We start from the raw sequence: 19,813 nt of genomic DNA, 5'->3' as shown, positions 1-19,813 counted from the left end.
AAATCGAAGCTTGTTGATTTCTCAAAGTATGTAATTTTCTTTCGAAAAAATCCACGGGTTTACTTTTATGATCCGGTAGTTTAGTTTCCAAGTATCGAATTAATTTTGATGGCTTTCAACGCGTTGTGGCTTTCCATCCGATGAGGTAAAACGATAATTTAAATAACTGTCATTGTACAATCTTGTCTTTTTACCGATCGATTTACTGGATATCGATAGTACATTGCGGTTTTTCATAAATTTATCCATTTTGCATATGAATTTAATTGAAAAACAACAAATAGTTACACCGTTTGACCACACATTAAAAAACCGAAACCTCAATTATTATTATTTTCAATGGACGCTTTTAAAATCTTAAATAAAGGCACCAGACTCAGGCATCACATTCGAGACTAAACTGACGTTCTGAAATCCTTTACGCTTCTTTTATACTGCTAAGAGTACGACTTCTTATAACGTATCATAGGCATGTTCGAATATGACGCTCTCACGACGAGTATTATGCAAGCAAACTAAATTACAAGGAGCGCGTACACGTCGTTACCTGTAAATTGCTCATGTTTATACCCTTCGTACATGCATGACGGGTATACCCTTCATACCCGTCATTACCAACGCAGCTAAATAGTTTTTAACTAGGTTTCATCGGGTTACCCACCGGCTTGGTCTAGTGGTGAACGCGTCTTCCCAAATCAACTGATTTCGAAGTCGAGAGTTCCAGCGATCAAGTCCTAGTAAAGCCAGCTATTTTTACACGGATTTGAATACTAGATCGTGGATACCGGTGTTCTTTGGTGGTAGGGTTTCAATTAACCACACATCTCAGGTACGGACGAACTGAGAATGTTCAAGACTACACTTCATTCACACTCATACATATCATCCTCATTCATCCTCTGAAGTATTATCTAAACGGTAGTTACCGGAGGCTAAACAGGAAAAAGAAAAAAAGAAAGGTTTCATCGGGTTGGGGGTCGTGAAATACTCATATATTTTCTTCTTTTTTTTTTTACTTTTTGGGAGTCGTGGAGTTAAAAAGATTAAGAATCACTGATCTAGATGAACTAGTTAGTTTAACCCACCAGGATGGTCTACGGAACGCAAAAGTGGCGGGAGTTTCATAAATTCAACCCTTCGAATCGCAGAGCCTGGACACTGTCCCTTTCTGCCGTATGATTCTGTAATCGGGCGTGTTTAAGGGTTTATTTTAATGACGGGTATTAAGTTTCAAGTTTTACTATATTTTATGGACGGATTTATGATTTGCATTCCATATCTGTTTGGACCAGCGTTTTCAAACCCATTTCTTGGTCCGACCGCGGGAGGCTAGGCTTTTAAAGCCTGTGCCCCGATGTAATTCCCCTTCAGATCGTCCGCTGAAGTCCTTTCGGTGCTAGCGCTTCATAGGCTAGCACGAATACGCCACAAAGGGGCCCTAGTTTTGAAGGCGCCCCCTTTTCCGGAGGGAGTCGCAATTGCTGGTTTAATTAATTGTAAATATTAAATAGGATGGTCTAGTATTGAACGTGTCTTCCCAAATCAGCTGATTTTGGAAGTCGAAAGTTCCAGCGTTTAAGTCCTAGTAAAGGCAGTTACTTTTATACGAATTTGAATACTAGATCGTGGATACCGGTGTTCTATGGTGGTTGGGTTTCAATTAACCACACACCTCTAAAATGGTCGACTTGAGACTGTACAAGACTACACTTCATTTATACTCATACATATCATTTTCATTCATCCTGTGAAGTAATACCTGAACGGTAATTCCCGGAGGCTAAACAGGAATAAAGAAAGGAAAAGATGAACTAGTTAGACCCTAAAACGTAAAGAAAAAAAACCGATACCCCATTTTTGACGTGATCACCAAACTTTCCCTTATAATATATTTCTCCTATTCTACCTATATTCGTTGGGAAAGTAATAAAATGTTAAAAATTCCCATGCGCTTGTATTTATGAATGACCACCCTTTCTTTTAAAAAATAGCTTATTCACTGTTAAAAAAAAATTAATCAATAATTCTATTCAATGATACTCGTATCAAACAAGTCAACAGATCTACTTTTGTACGCATTTCAGTACTTTATCCTACAAGAAAAGAAATTAATTATGATATGCATTTAAATTTTAAATAATTTACTTAAAAAGATTTTCCTTTAGAAAAATAATAGGATTTTAATAAATTTTTAAAATTTAATTAATAAGACCGTTGAAACGTTTTTCACTTCACACAATTAAAATTAAAAAAAAAATTTAACAAAATATTTACGAGAAAACTTCCAGATTAAAACGAGTTGTGAAGTTTTTAATGAAAGCAAGTAAAATAGATTAAAAATGTAAAATATCACAACTGGTCTTAATAGCAAAAATACAAAAAAAAAATAAACCAAATCGTTTTATTATTTATACTACTGAATAGAATGTATTTTACTTGTACCTCAGGGATAAAAAATAGACAATTTAAATGAATTAAAAATTAGTATGAAAAAAAAATAATAATTTAAATACTCAATGGCAATAGAAATCATTTCAATTAATGAAATTATTAATTTCAAAAGGATATTCAGACAATAATTAACTCTTTAATAACTTTATAAACTCTTTTCAGAGTTCTTGAACTGTCAATAATTTATTTATTTATCTCATTAAATACCTTATTTCCGATATAAAGCGATTCTTTTTCAATCAACGACAAATTATATCATGAAACCAGAATTTTTTTTTTTTTTTTTTGGTGTTATTTACAATATTCAAGTTAAAAATAAAATTTAATTGACATCCTATTTAATAATGGCTAAAAAAATATTAGCTTGTAAATACACTGAAATAATTATTAATTAATTTCTTTAAATTTATTATTACATTTTGTACCAGTTTTATTTATTTATTTATTATATTCAAATACTTGCATTATTATTTTATATAATACAACTATTTATCTTTTTTATTAAGTTTTATTTGATTACGTTGCTCTATTCGTGTGTTTTATACAGTTTTCCCTGATTTTTCCAAGAAAATGCCGAAGCAATCCCTTCTCTGTTAATCATAGAATAACACAGCTAACATGATTTCTGTAATAAATATATAATTATATTCCGATATGAATATATTATTTATTTAGATAGTCAAACGAATCTGCGGTTGAAAAATAATAAATAGAAAGCAGACACATTAATTATAAATTCATTAATAAATTTCTGATTATAAATTGTGCTAAAAAGAGATTTTCAATTAAACACAATTGGAAAATCAATTCCAAAAAAATCCCTTTCGGAACGACAGAAGGCGAAGGTAGATTTCACCGGTACTAAGTAGGGGATAAATTATACGTTTTTCTTAACTTAATGATGTAACAAAGTTAAGAAAAAGGTCAGATTTACTCAATACGTCAATGGTTGCATCTGAAAAAAGTTTCACATGTTTAGGACGCGACAAGCTCCCATCTTCTTACAATTCCAGAAACATTTTGATCATCCCTAGCTGTAAGAGTTGGTCATATAAAAAATTGATTCAGACAAAGATTTTAGGTGCTTACAAGAATAACGACCACTTTAAGGGAGCTTTGATTTTTTTTTATCTTCGAAAGCCAATTTTTTCGAACCCCGAGCCAATGGTTGATGATAAGAAAAAACTTTACTTAGATATATTTTAGGCCTTATCCAAAGAATAGCAGGAACTTTAAACGCATTCGATATTTTACTTTGAAGTTCTACACATTTATCTCGACGTATAGAGCGCTTATTAGATCTCTTCTTCATAGAAAAGAGATTAGATCTCTTTTTTAGAGATTAGATCGTATAGAGATTAGATCTCTTCTTCATAAAATGATAGAGGACGTATCACGACCAATCACGGAGGAACTCCTCTACTTTATTGCTCTGGAATCGCTTTCCTCCCAGTGCCTCCTTCAATGATCCAAAGATAAATCGCAGAGGATAAATCTGGATTGTACAGAGAACGTTCTAAGGTTTCCCAGTAAATTTCTATTTTTTCCGTTCTTGAAAGATGCTCGTACACATTTTTTTCCTGAAGAATTAGTTCACCACATAAGCTTACAGGAAAGCTTGTATGTGGGAATATGGAAATGGGATTTTGTAGCGTATGAAAAACATCATGTTTGACTCCGTAATTCGAACCTGAGACTCCCAGATGGAAGGCCGAGTTGGTATCACTCCAATACGGTTATTTTTTTTCTTTTTATTAAATCTTTTGCGGTTTTTTGTGTATTTCGGAATTACTTTTTATTCTCTTTTGGTTTCATTCTTTTTTCAAATTTTTCCAATTTCTCCTGCAGTTTCTTTTTTCTGTTTAGCCTCCGGGAATTACCGTTCAGTTATTATTTCAGTGGATAAATGAGGATGATATGTATGAGTGTCAGGTCGACCATTCCTGGGATGCTTGGTTAATTGAAACCCAACCACCAAAGAACACCGGTATCCGCGATCTAGTATTCAAAACCGTATAAAAGTAACTTCTCCTCTACTGTTTAGGTTTAAACAATCCAATAGAATTTTGGGTCTAACTATTGTATAACTTTTTAATTTAGGAAAAGCGTGGAGAAGCGTTTGTAATAGATTCCTTTAGTTATTCCGTTTCCTTTCTCTATTTTTTGATTCCTTCGTGAAGTTATATATATTTTTTGTCATGAATTTTGATTTTTCTATGGAAATTTGTAATCCGGTTTTTTCCTTTATTTCTTTAAAAAGGTTAAGTTGAATTTCTGTCTATTCTATGTTTTGGGTAAGACGTACCAAATCAAGTTACTTTTCTTTACTTATGTAATTTATATATAAAATAACTATTATTATACAATTTTTTTTTCAGTACGGATTTGTGAATTATGCCCTTGAACTACTCGTTCTTAAAACGTTTGGTGAAGAAAAATGGGAAAAAATCAAGTAAGTCCTATTTTAATAATACGTTTTAATAAATATTAAATTCTGTAATTATCTAAGTTATTATTATAAATGTTTAACTTTTTTTTTATTTTCAGTCAAATTGTTTATTCATAAACCTTTAGCTTTTTTAAAATATTTTTAAATAAACAAAACTTGTTTAACAAAATAAAGATCTACATAATTAATATTGAAAATAATTGATTGCCAGAAAGCTAATAACATGTAGGAATTTCTTAAGGATAAAGAATGAAAATATCCCTTCTATGTCGTTCCTTTTCTTGAATAGAAGGGTCGTAGAATTAAGGATTGTGGAAAAATTAAGCGACTTAGACGGTGGTTAAGCATTTGTCTAAAGTAACCGATGCAGAACTAGAAGCTTGTATTTGGGAATATGGAATGAAAAATACATCACGCCAAGAAATTATACGAAGGTTATTTTTTATCAAGGTCCGATCGGTCACAGAATTAAAACCACAGTGAAAATAAAAAAAAATTTATTTGTAACTCGTACTTACATAGTTACACTATTTTTCTACATAGTCGCCACTCTGATTTAGATAATTGTCGCAGCGTGATACCATCTTTCCAATACCCTCGTCATAGAAAGAAGCCGCCTGTGTTTTCAGCCATGTTTCTACGCCGGTCTGCAGCTCGATGTCTGTGCCAAAATGCTGTCCTCGTAGCCAGCGTTTCATGTGAACAAAAAGGTCTTCAACGTCTACGAAGGGCAATTCATAATAAGCGAAGATGAATGTTGTCATCAGGCATTGTCTTTCTCCATGACAATGCTCGGCCGCACACTACAGCTGTAACAAAGAAGCCCCTGCAGCGTTTTCGTTGAGAAGTGTTTGATCACCCACCATACAGCCCGGACGTGGCTCCATCCGATTTTCACCTCTTTACTGACATGAAACGCTGGCTAGGAGGACAACATTTTGGCACAGACATCGAGCTACAGACCAGCGTAGAAAGATGGTTGAAAATACAGGCGGCTCTGTTCTATGACGAGGGTATTGGAAAGTTGGTACCACGCTACGACAAATGTCTAAATCGGAGTGGCGACTATGTAGAGAAATAGCGTAACTATGTAAGTAAGTACTTGTTACAAATAAAAAAATTTTTATTTTCACTGTGGTTTTAATTTCGAGACCAATCGGACCTAGAAAAAAAATAACCCTCATATTGGTTGGAATTTCGGGCCTGATAATGATAAGAATTACTCTCACCGTATGATTGGTTAAAAAAGAAAGAATATGATTGGGTAGAATTTTGTGCCTGATAATGTTCTACCCAATCGTATTCTTTGTTTTTTAACCAATCATAAGGTGAGAGTAATTCTTATCATTATCAGACACAAAATTCCAACCAATCGTATTCTTTGTTTTTTAACCAATCATAAGTTGAGAGTAATTCTCATCATCATCATGAACGAAATTCGCACACTGCAGCTGTAACAAAGAAGCTCCTGCAGCGTTTTCGTTGCAAAGTGTTTGATCGCTCATCATCCAGCCCGGACTTGGCTCCATCCGATTTTCACCTCTTTACTCACATAAAACGCTGGCTAGGAGGACAACATTTTGGCACAGACATCGAGCTGCACACCGGCGTAGAAACATGGCTGAAAACACAGGCGTCTCCGTTCTATGACGAGGGTATTGGAAAGTTGGTACCACGCTGCGACATATGTCTAAATCGGAGTGGCGACTATGTAGAAAAATAACGTAACTATGTAAGTAAGTACTTGTTACAAATAAATGTTTATTTTCACTGTGGTTTTAATTTCGTGACCGATCGGACCTTGAAAAAAATAACCCTTGTATAAATATATGTAAATTATTAAAAATACCTGACTGGGATTCGAACCAGGAACCTTCTGGATGATATAATTTAGAATGTTTTCCTAATTTTTAAGCGTTTATTATTTTATTTATTACGTACTTTATTCTACTGCTAGTATTTTTTTTTTATATTTATTTTTTTTAACATATTTATTTTCAAAATTTTTCCGTATAATCTGCTGATGATGTTACTTAACACTCAAAAAATTCACATAAGTTTTACAGTAATCTATTTTTTGTAACTTAAATTTTATTTTACATGTACAATTTATTTTTTTAAAAACTTTTTTAACGTTTTTTTCCTAAAAGAATTGTTTAACAATTAATTAATAATTAATTCTGCATTTATTTAATATTTACTATTTATTCTTTTATTTTTACTTCATATAAATAATTTCAAGAGTCGAAATATCGTAAATAGTGTATGATATAAATATTACGTGACCAATCTTCGTAGGCGCGGTTTATTAAATTAAGAAAATATAAAATAATTTTTAAATATAATCAATAAAAATTTTTTTTTGTGTATTTTCACTTTTTTTTTATTTTTTATTTTTTTTTTGGTGAAATAATTAATTTAGTGCGTTTATCTGTTTGTTATTTTTCATAGGAAAGATGCGGACGTTGCTATGGAAGGACAGTTTTTAGTGAGACAAATATATGAGGATGAAATTACGTATAACTTAGTTGCAGCTGCTGTTAATGTTCTTAGTAAGTAAAATTGATACAAAATTTTCTCATACGATCTTAAAATATTTTTATAATTTTCAAACTTCGGACCTAATATATTTCCTAGGATTCTCTCTTTCCATCTATTACCTTACATTAATCTTTTTTTTTTTCTTGATTATTTAATATTAAATCTCTTCCGAGTAGACTTTCAGATTTTATAATCGTATTGAAATGTCTGAATTTCTCATAGTAAGAGATTGATTTTTAAGTGTAACGATTTTTTGTTAGTTGGAAAGCCATTTCTATTTATAATGAAAATTGGTTTTATTAATTCAAAATAAGAATCGTATACATCCGTTTTTCTTTTGTTTATTTTAATAACCAAATTTAGATTATACATAAAACCGAAACAATTTTTTTTTTTCATATGTATTTTTCTTGTTCGTAAATCTGAAGTCATAATACCATGAAAAGTGATCTCGCAAGTAAATAAATCAAAACAAAATTACCCTAAAATCACCAAAGTTTCAAATTATGAACAACTATATATTTACAGCTGTATTATAACCGTGATTTATCATTTATGCACGAGTGAACAAATGAATATATTAAATCCTGATGTCACCAATAAACGCATTTACAAAAAAGGTACATTAATTTTCTTTTTAACCGATTAAAAATACTTACATCATTTTACGCATGCGATTTTACTGTATCAACCGATGGTAATTTACTGTTTAGTTCTGCATAAAAACACACGAGCATCCAAGAAAAAATAAATTTAGAGCGTTAAATCTTTATTAATCAGCTTAAAACAATACTTCCCTTTATAATTAAAACAAATATATTTTTATATATTTGTTTTACGAGTATATATATATTTTTATACACATTTACGAGTATTTACTTACTTTTGTAAGTAAATACTCGTAAATAAAACTTTTTGGATCTTATTTTGACTGATGAATTAATTTATCAAAAAAGTTTCTGCGCGGCAATATGAAAATGGAAATTTGTAGCAAATTAAAAAAATCCCACGCCTGACCGGGATTCGTTCATTGTTAACACGATCAACAGTAATAGTCGCTGTGTAAAATTATTCAAAAGTGAAAAATGAATATCAATTGTTTTATTATTATTTAATATTAAATCTTATTGTGAGAAAATTATTTCTTAATTTGATACTAATTTACAATACTAGAATTAACAATAAATAAAAATAATCGAATTGAACATAAAGTGGTGGACATGAAAACAGACACATAATTAGATCAATTTTTTGCCATAACTAGGCTATTTGTGAACCGATTTATAAAAATTAAAATGTCATTTTGTTCAAAAAAAAAGGCTTAATACTTTAGAGAATAACATAAATTTTAATAAAACTAATATTTACGGAAATATAACGGATTGAAAAATAAACATGGCCACCAGTTTATAATTTACGAAGGTATTTAATTCTTGATTTTTTGCTAATTTTAAAACTTTATTACAAAGATGCTTACCAAAAATATTAATGTGATTCCTCTATGAGAATTTGAGATATAAATTGTTACACAAAACTAACAAAATGGCGGACAGCGGGAGAACGAAGGAGAAATTGCCATTTTTCGTAAGGATATTTTTTGTTTAGTTTTACAAGTAGAATCCGAAACAGTATAGCCAGCCCACCATTTTAGAAACACTCAGTATAAATAATTTATTTAATATTTCAAGTATATTATACATTCAACTTATACATATAAAGGTATATTCAAACACAATAAAGAATTGATAATATCAACTTAAGACTTTAATTATTTAAGAATCAGCTCCGAACTTCCTCTGATCGTAGCGTATTATATAAAAAATCATCTAGATCTGTAACGAAAACGATTTCTTCCCAATAAAATAGATGAAATAATACAGGTTTCAATACAATTATACAGGAACCAATATCAATCTTTTTATTTTGTGTGTGTGTGTGTGTGTGTGTGTGTGTGTGTGTGTGTGTGTGTGTGTGTGTGTGTGTGTGTGTGTGTGTGTGTGTGTGTGTGTGTGTAAGAATTTATACAGGTGATTCAAAGAAACGCGAAATTTTGAAAGTTGTGTTGGTAGCCGTGGGCGATTGGTACCACTTGATAAGTGGCGCCAGCCTCTCTAACCTAAACTGCCGTTTAGTTGTCATGGATCCTTGGAGTGGTGCGCAACGTGTGTTTGCTATCAAAGCGTTTTACAAAAAAAATGACGGTGTGGAGGGAGCGCATAGAGAATTTCGTCGTCATTTTAATCTGGGACGGCACGACCGTGTTCCATCAGCACGTGCGATTAAAACATGGATATCTAATTATGTAGAAACCGGTTCGGCAATGAAAAAGAAACCTCCAGGCCGTGAGCGAACCGTCCGTACACCACAGAAAATGTTCAAGCTTTACAAGATACTGTCACACGAAGTCGACATCGGTCAATCCCTCGTCTCTCAGCATCTTTACAGTTGCATAGTTCAAGTGTTAGAAGAACGTTAGTGAAGGACTTCCATCCATACAAGTTGCAGATCGTCCAGGAACTGAAACCGAACGATGCAGTTGTGCGAGCACAATTCTGTAATGTAATGCTTCAGAAGATAAATGATAACGAAGAGTTTGTTCACGAACTGCGGATGTCAGACGAAGCGCATTTCCACCTCGGTGGATTTGTTAACGAGCAAAATTTCAGATACCGGGCACAAGAAAATCCTACGCAGCTACACCAGCGTCCGTTGCACAGCCAGAAAGTGACCGTGTGGTGGGCTATGTTATCTTACGGTGGTATAGGCCCTTATTTTTTTGAGGATGACAACGGTCTTGCGATTACAGTGACGTCGGCTCGTTACGTAGCCGTGCTTGAAACCTTTGTTGTGGAACAACAAAAGAGATTTCCACCGATTCTTAACACAGCCTAGTTTTGACAAGACGGGGCAACGTCACATACTGCACGAATATCGATGGCAGCTGTACGCCGATTGTTTGGACAACGTGTCATTTCACGAAACGGTGTCGTTAGACGGCCCCCCAGATCGCCTGATCTATCAGCTTGCGATTACTTTTTGCGGGGTCACCTTAAAAGCAAAGCGTTCCACAGTAGACCTGCTACAACGGAAGAACTGAAGGCAAAGATCCGAGAAGCGATTGCGGAAATTCCAATCGAGATGTTACTTCAAACCACGAACAATTTAACGAAGAGACTTCGTGAGTGTTTACGTAGAAGAAGAGGTCACCTGGCAGATGTCATATTTAAAAAATAAACTAAACTGTATGAATCCTAAAATGGCAACATTTGTACAATTACATAAAATAAAATTCATTTTCTAAAAAAAATTTTCATTAATGTTATTTAGTTTTTAAAATTTCCCGTTTCTTTGAATCATTCTGTATATACAAAATAATTCGGGAAATTTTGAAATTTCTGTCGGTATCCGTGGACGAGTGTCATAACTGAATAACATATAAAAACACTCAACGCCACCGTGCCATCTAGTTATCACGGATACTTGGAGTGGTATGCAACGTGCTTTTGCCATCAAAACTTTTTATAATAATAATGAGTGTTAAGGCTACTCGTAGAGAATTTCACCGCCACGTTCGTACCGTAAGCACAAGCATTTAACATAAGGATATATAATTCAGAAGAAACAGGTTCAGCACTGAATAAGAAACCTGCAGGCGATGTGCGGATCGTATGAACGCCATACAACATCGAGACTGTTCGGCTGCTGTCAAGAAGTAGATACCGTTCGATTCATCGTCATGCTGTGTCTTTATAGCGGCATAGTTCAAATGTTTGAAGAACTGTTCCGGGAATTAGTTTACCTTCCGTACAAGTCGTAAATCGTTCAGGAACTGAAAATAAACGATCACGTAATGCTCCATCAATTCATTGAACGAACGGTTGTAATCGACGACGATTACTTTGTTAACAAACTACGGATATCAGAAGAAGTGTTTTTCCACCGTAACGAATTAGTTAATAAACAAAATTTTCGTTTTTGGGCAAAAGAGAATCTTACAGAACACCAGCACCCGCTACACAGCAACAAGGTTATCGAGTACACAGACTCACTGTATCGATACATCGGTCTGATGTAACTGTCGATCAATTTAAAAGGCCATTTGAATTAAGTAATCACATTTGTATACTTGTTTATTGCTTTTCAATTTATTTTCTTTCTAAGCTAATAAAAAAGATATTACTAGTACTCTTATTTTATAATTTTTAAAAATTATTTTTCCTCAAGTAGATATTGCTTATAAAAACTCCATACACCACCCAATCTTTGAGAGATAAAAAAAGAAAGATTGATTATTACTCGTGTAGAAAGTATATTTTTAATTAATTTTGCGCGCTTCGCACGGGCTAAAAATTGAGTCGAGTTAAAAAGGAAATCAAATAAAATTATTCTACTTCAATTTCTTTTAAGACGTATCTAGGTAATGAAAATAAATTGGAGAACAAAATACGACTATCCTAGATCTTTTACTGTTTACTGTTACCGTCAAATAATTTATAACACTTCAAGCTCATCGATAAATATGTAGTACGACTAATTACCATTCCACCTGCCCCCACGCCAAATTACTACAAATGGAAGAAAATACTATTACATGCAATAATAATTATGCGATCGTCCATCAATTTTCATATAATCAATCTTAATTTTCAAGGAACAAATTCGGTTTTGTTTCTTTTTAATTTGTTTTAATGTACATACAATTATTCGAATCAAAGTCTGCACGATTTGATAAAAAGATTTATTATTTAATTATTTATTAATATTCTCAACAAAAATAACGTAGTAATTTTATTTTTTATTGTTTCAGATATTCCTGCTGATATGATATTGGAACTTTTCGGTAAAATGTTTTTTGAATTTTGCCAAGATTCTGGTTACGACAAAATACTTCAAGTCCTTGGTGCAACCCCACGTGATTTCTTACAAGTAAATTAATTTATTTAAAAGTTTCTATTGCTTAACACACACGCCCGCGCGCACACACACACACACACAATATTAAATCAGCAACCATATATTCTTCTCTAATATTACAATTTAAAAAAAAAATATTATAAAATTAACTTTTGACACGTAATATACCTCTTTAAAAATAAAAAACGGATTAAATTTTACCTTAATGAGGAGAAAAAACAAAAATCTTCAAGGAAATTAAGGATTTCTCTTAACGAGCCGATTGTAAATATAGTGGAAGAAAAAAAAAGAAGAATTTTGTAACTTTTTACTTCATTTTTTTTAACGTTGGGCGTTTTTTAAACTTTCAATTTTATACTTCTCTTCATACTTGTTTAAAAAAGTCCTATATATTGTTTATAATAAAATTTCATCACATATCTATTTGAATAGTTCTGAAGTACCCGAAGCTCTATTCTAGGACCAATATTATTTAAATACATCTATCAATGATATTGTGAGTAAGATTAAATTTCCATTTGTTAAACATTGAAGATCTGAAACGGTTCACTTTGAATAAAAATGTGTAACGGATTGTTTTTAGAAGATCAGAACTTTTTTACCTAGGTACAAACATTTTTTTACTAAACGATCGTTTTGCATTTACCAATTAAATATAACTGCATTAAAAATTGTATTTTTTCCAAAAATTTAAGACCACCCGAAAACTGGTTATTAAAAAGAATAATCTCGCCCGTTCCGAAATTTTATGGTCTGTAGCCTAAAAAAACCTTATTTGAACTATAACCGTTTACTTAGAACTCCCATTCCACCATTCTGACTGATGATCTTGAAAAAGATGGTAATAGACGAACAGTAAATTTATTTCACGAAGAAATACAGTTATCTACGTGTTCGGTAATCGTGAAAGTTGCGTGAAACATCTAAAAACTCCTGAATTATCAAACAAATCAATAAAAAAAAAAACAAATATATCCTTATTAATTGTACACTTATTTACTTATTTTATTTTACAGAACTTAGACGCACTACATGATCATCTAGGTACATTATACCCCGGTATGAGAGCACCGTCTTTCCGTTGTACAGAACGTCCAGAAGATGGCGCACTTGTACTCCATTATTATTCGGATCGTCCAGGTCTTGAACACATTGTCATTGGAATTGTTAAGGTAAGTACCGCGTTGAAAAATAAAAATATATTATCTTTGTCCTATCTTTCACCAAAATATCGATAACTTATAATACGTCTACTTTTCTACATTTTCTTCTTTTCTTTTGCTTCCAAAAGTATTTTGCTATAATGTATTTTAACAAATGCAAAAACCTGTGCAAGTTAGATCTCCTAATACATCATCAATGGGTATTCGTTTACTCTACCTTTTAAATCTTGACACGCCTTTTGTTTTCCCGACTTACGTGTTCATATCCTCCGCGGAGACTCGATCCCGTAAATTTTAATTACAATATCATCGTACATAATAAAAAATCAACAACTGCTGTAGTCTTTAAGCAACCTTTATACCGATTTCAAAACAAGATACAGTAATATACATAGAGGGTTGAAACAGATGCGCTTTTGTTGTAAATGATAAAACCTATACGTTCGGTCTACCTGATACTGTAAGTGTCTACAGTGCTGAACTGTACACCATCAATAAAGCTTTGAATATGAAAAAAAGTTTCACGTGTTTAGCATACGACAAGCCACATCTTCTTACAATTCCAGCAACATTTTGGTCACCCCTAGCCGTAACGGTTGGTCATATCAAAAAATTGGTCGTTTAAAGGACTAACGACCACTTTAAACCGATTCGATACTGCGCCTATTAAAGGAGGTATGATTTTTTGTCTTCAAAACCGCATTTTTTCAACTTCTTCGGCCAACGGTTGGTGATATCAAAAGACTTTACTTAAAAGTTTTAAACCTTTATTCAAATAATAGTAGGAACTTTAAACGAGTTCCATATTTTACGTAATAACAGAGTTTTAGCGTTAGTTTGTTTTTTTCGAAAAAGGCCCCCCATTTCCACCCCCATGGTCCGATTTTTCCCATTAACGAACTCGACCGAGATTTTGGGTCGTTATATTTTATGTATCAATTTGAAAGTGATTGGCGCAAAATTACAGCAGTTATCGTGTCCGTAAGATTTAATATATATATATATATATATATATATATATATATATATATATATATAAATAAATGTATATATATACTTTTGAACTGACTGTGGTTTTGGGGTCTGGGGATGTGAAACGCGAAGATATGTCGAAATTTGCCGTAAGTCGAATCATGGACCCGTTATAATAGGTAGCTTTCTTATGAAATTTACCTAAAAGAAATCTTTTTCGATATTGCATTCTAAATATTACAGAATTGTGTTCATTATATTGGATAATTAAGTCATCAATGCTTATAAATTTAATCACATATCAGAAATAAAAATCTGTCAAAGTTGAGAAAGTTGCCGGTTTTTTTTCATGTATGCAGTATCATAGAAAATGAAAATGGTGAAATTGTAGCGTGATAATTAACTAAAAACATTTCCCCAAAAGTTGAAGATGAATTAAATCGAGATATATATGTTATTTACTTGTTGTTTCAGTGGACAATATGTCAAATAATTTGTACACGTAGAATGAGTTAGAATTCTTAGAAAATATCTTATGCCTGCTAGAACTTAATACAGAAAACTGTGCAGATGTTTACGATTATAAATAAATTATTTGAACAATATAAACATATTGAAGAAAAAAAGGTTACAAATAAGGTCGTAAATTTGGTTTATATATATATATATATATACAATATTATATACATATATATATATATATGTATGTATATAATATTGTATATATTGTAATATTGTATATATATATATACTATAATTTCCCGTTTATGGCTCACTGCCATATCCGAAAAGACGACTATCGCCAAGTTCACCACACCCTAAGACCGGGTCTGTAGTGGTAGCAAATCTGAGTTCAGATATCCAAATACTAAATCGTGACTACTAGTTGGCTGTAATTTTAATATGGTACTGTACCCAAATTGTTGAACAATACTTCCTTAAATTTGATTGATTTGTTACATTTTGTCATAAAATCCATTCTAATTAATTTTTTTGTATACCTTTTATATTTTTACAGTTGTACTAGAAATGTCAGAATTGTCAGAAATATGTACAGTTGTATCACGAAATTCTCCCGGGAATTTTATAACCTATTGTAGTCGTGAAAATAATGGAAAAAAAATCATATAAATATACTAAGATGCTTTGTTTGCAAGTTACGCCTAATGAAAGATTTTGCTCGGATTTCAGCTATCCCGGTAAAATTAGGTCGTACTGAAATTTTTACAACTTTAATTAATCGGTAGAAATAGTGATTTCTTACGGTTTTTGACCTGAAATATTTAATAAGTCTCAGAACCGTATATGCACTAGTTCTTATTTAAGTAATAAAATAATGTATTTTAATAAATACATAAAAACTTTAAAGAAAACGTAGAGAATTTAATTTTGAATAAAGCGATGGTTTTTTTAACCCTACCTCCCGGAACCAGACCGCCCAATTAAGCATGAACACGGTAACCGGAGGTGCCTTTGCCTCTAGCCGCCAGATGAGGGAAAAGCCAGGCCTGGCTATGACGTTCCCGACCTCCATCACCCCGCAACCGAGATTCGGTCCTTTGTGTTTCGCCTCTAACGGGGACACCTCCGGAGGGACGGCCCCGCCGGGACTCAGTCTTTTAGCTCAGTGGGTCGAGAGTTCCCGGACTTCATCACCACCGCCCACCCGTACAAGCACGGGCGAAGGGCAGCTCCGTACGGAGCTGTCCCTCACTCTCTCGCTTCCCGATATTTGATTTGCATGCAGTATTCCCGACACAAAACCCGTCACAGTGTCGACCGAACTGCGTAATATCGTTCGACGATGGTCCCCACCTTGAGATGACCGGTTACGGCTGTACAGTCGCGGCGTTCCTCGTCCAACCGCGGGCACTGGGATATCACGTGTTCCGGCGTGTCTAACTCCCGACAGTAGGGGCAAAAGGGGTCTTTAGTTCTTCTTGACCCACACAGGTATGAACGAAAGACGGCATGGCCGGTCAGGAATTGAGTCGGCTAGAATCCCAGTTCACCAAACTTCCTCCCGGCCCACTGCTCAACGTGCGTGTACAAAGTGGTGTTAACCCAACCAAATTACACGTAGAGAAAAAAATTGTTACCTGGATTTTTATAAGTGGAAATGATAAAGGGGCTTATAATAAACGTAAACAAAATAAATGCGTAATCGGTGGTGGTGGAGGGGTGATTTGAGGGTTGAAAAAATTTTCGAATACAAAAGTTGTTGATCATTCAAAGACGAAGTGTAGAGGTCACGTTTTAACATAACCTCAAAATTTCCGAGAAAAATGCGAAAAATCTTCTTTTTTCCCAGTTTTTTTATTTTTTATTTCTTTAAAAATAATAAAATTTTGACGAAACTTGGGTGAAAGTATACTTTTCTCTATCTTAAATAACCACAAATTTTTTTGACGTTAATTTTCGTAGGAATAGCAATATTACCATTTTTCAACCCCCCAGATCAACTCTGTACCACCCCTGCTCGCGCATTTATATTTTTTTACGTTTATTATAAGTCCTTTCACCATTGCCACTTGTAAAAGTCCGGGTAACAATTTATTTCCCCTGTAAATGAGTTATTTCGATCGGTCACGTAGGATTGTAGGTGTAATCTGAGATACGGAAGAGTGAATAATTCTTGTCATTGTTTAATTTTGATCGGCTTTCTTTTTTTCATAATGTAGTGATTGAAGAAGTAATCTGTGAGGGCGTTGTGTTAATTGTAACCTGAGATACGGAGGAGAGACTGTTTCTTGTCATTGGTTGAATTTTTATCGGCTTTCTCTCTTTGATAAAGTAGTTATGATGAAGTAATCTTTAGGGCGTTGAATGTTAGGTGTAATCTGAGATACGGAAGAGTGTATGTTTTTTGTCGTCGGTTAAATTTTTATCGGCTTTCTCTCTCTGATAAAGTAGTTATGAAAGTAGTTAATCTTTAGGGCGTAAAAGTAAATTTTCTTTTACGTATTTTTCATATCACCAAAAAACATTTATTTTGTGTTTACTTTAAATAACTACTTTTCTAACAAATGTAATAATGTACTGTTTCTAAATAAAATTGAATTTTTCGAACTTTTCTTTGTTTTATTCAACTTGCATGGCAAAATTTTCTTAAGAATTAAATTCTCTACAAGTTTTGTTTAAAAGTTTTACGTGTTTATTACCCATTTAACAAAGTTATTACTCAATACGACATATTGTCGTATTGAGTAAATTTGAAGTTTTTCTTAACTTTAAGGTGGAAATCTTTTTTTATCCCCTACTTAGCACCGAAGAAATCTACCTCCGCCTTCCAGCGTGCCGAGAGGGATTTTTTTAATTCACCACAGAAGAATTCAGAAGCTTATCGGCGGGAATATGGAAATGTAGATTTGTACCGAATGAAAAATGTCATGCCTGACCGGGATTCAAACCCAGGACCTTCGGATGAAAGGCCGAAAGACTACCACTGCGCTATGGAGATCGGCAGAGTTTTTATCTTGAAAATAATGAAAGTAAAACTGAGAAAAAAAAAATCAAAATCCATAGGAAAAATTTTGAATCCAAGTTTCTTCTTAACTAAATAACGTTTTTATCATCAAAATTATAGTGTATTTAGTGTATAAACTATTATAAAATTTTAAAAATAAATATTTTAATAAGCTTTCGGCCCCTTTACTCCCTAGCTCGATAAATACCTCATAAAAAAATTTTAATAACACCAACAACTTGAAAAACAAATAGTCACAAATTATAAAAAATCTCAAACATTTTTAATATACTTATTCGGATCCCACTAGACTCCTTTTTTAAAAAAAATCCCATATGATCTACATTAATACTAGATACAGCTGAATTTTCATTCTTGAAAGTTAAAGTTCAAAAGATTAATATTTTATCTACGAATCCCATGCAGCCCACTTGTATTCTTTATGTATTAAAAAAAATATTATGAGTACAGTGATGCCCTCTTCTGAACTGATGGGGTCAAAAAGATCAAACCAAAGCTGAGATAAATATATCAAAATATTTTTTCCAATTTACATCCTTTCTAGTCGATGGGTATTCGAAAAGAGACAAAAAATGTTTGAAAATAATGTTGAGTATCTCTAAATTCGATTGATTTAAAACTTAGGAATTTTACAGAAGTTAATAAATACTTTCATTATACCGAGCTATTCAAAAAGATCTTCAAAACTAAAAGAATATAAAAATTTATTGAGATAACTTATAAATTCGGTTGAGGTCTCATAGTTTAGTTTTCATAGAAAACATATCAAGTTTTTCACCAAACATTCACTTTCGTTCGATATGGCTTTCATTTTTTTCCTGTTTACCATCGGGGAATCACCGTCATCTATTACTTCGGAGAATGAATGAGGATGATAAGTACGAGTGTAAGTGAAGTGTAGTCTTGTACAGTCTCAGGTCGACAATTTCTGAGAAGTGTGGTTAACTGAAACCGAACCACCAAAGAACACCAGTATCCACGATCTAGTATTCAAATCCGTATAAAAGTAACTGACTTTACTAGGATTTTAACGTTGAAACTTTCGACTTTGAAATCAGCTGATTTCATAAGGTTTCCATTCCATTTGATAAGGCGGAGGTAGATTTCACCGGTGCTAAGTTAGGGATAAAAAATATCATTACCTTAAAAGTTAAGAAAAACTTCAAATTTATTCAATACGACAACGGTTACATTTGAAAAAAGTTTCACATGTTTAGCGTACGACAAGCCCCATCTTCTTACAATTCCAGCAACATTTTGGTCATCCCTAGCCGTAAGGGTTTGTCATATCAAACATTGGTCGTTTAAAGGACTAACGACCACTTTAAACCGATTCGATACTGCGCCTATTAAGGGATTTTTTGTCTTCAAAACCCAATTTTTTCAACCCCCTGGGCCAATGGATGGTAATATCAAAAGACTTTACTTAGATAAGTTTTAAGTCCTTATCCAAAAAACAGTTTTTTTTTTTGTCTTCAGTCATTTGACTGGTTTGATGCAGCTCTCCAAGATTCCCTATCTAGTGCTAGTCGTTTCATTTCAGTATACCCTCTACATCCTACATCCCCAACAATTTGTTTTACATACTCCAAACGTGGCCTGCCTACACAATTTTTCCCTTCTACCTGTCCTTCCAATATTAAAGCGACTATTCCAGGATGCCTTAGTATGTGGCCTATAAGTCTGTCTCTTCTTTTAACTATATTTTTCCAAATGCTTCTTTCTTCATCTATTTGCCGCAATACCTCTTCATTTGTCACTTTATCCACCCGTCTGATTTTTAACATTCTCCTATAGCACCGCATTTCAAAAGCTTCTAATCTTTTCTTCTCAGAT

The 19,813-nt window shown here is 33.0% G+C and overlaps 1 protein-coding gene across 1 annotated transcript in view; it reads left to right on the top strand.

Moving 5' to 3' along the window:
* Gycbeta100B (guanylate cyclase soluble subunit beta-1-like) overlaps nucleotides 1–19,813 on the top strand; it is a 98,353-nt gene that overhangs the window by 14,933 nt on the left and 63,607 nt on the right. Inside the window, exons 2-5 of the mRNA XM_075378418.1 lie at nucleotides 4,830–4,903; nucleotides 7,352–7,452; nucleotides 12,249–12,367; nucleotides 13,372–13,527. Coding sequence (XP_075234533.1) covers nucleotides 4,830–4,903; nucleotides 7,352–7,452; nucleotides 12,249–12,367; nucleotides 13,372–13,527 — 450 coding nt within the window. The remainder of the gene's footprint in view (nucleotides 1–4,829; nucleotides 4,904–7,351; nucleotides 7,453–12,248; nucleotides 12,368–13,371; nucleotides 13,528–19,813) is intronic.

This window comes from Lycorma delicatula, chromosome 11, assembly GCF_047948215.1.
Source record: "Lycorma delicatula isolate Av1 chromosome 11, ASM4794821v1, whole genome shotgun sequence".
NCBI lineage: Eukaryota > Metazoa > Arthropoda > Insecta > Hemiptera > Fulgoridae > Lycorma > Lycorma delicatula.
Note: the sequence above shows the minus strand (reverse complement) of the source record. Positions and strands in the feature narration are given on the sequence as shown.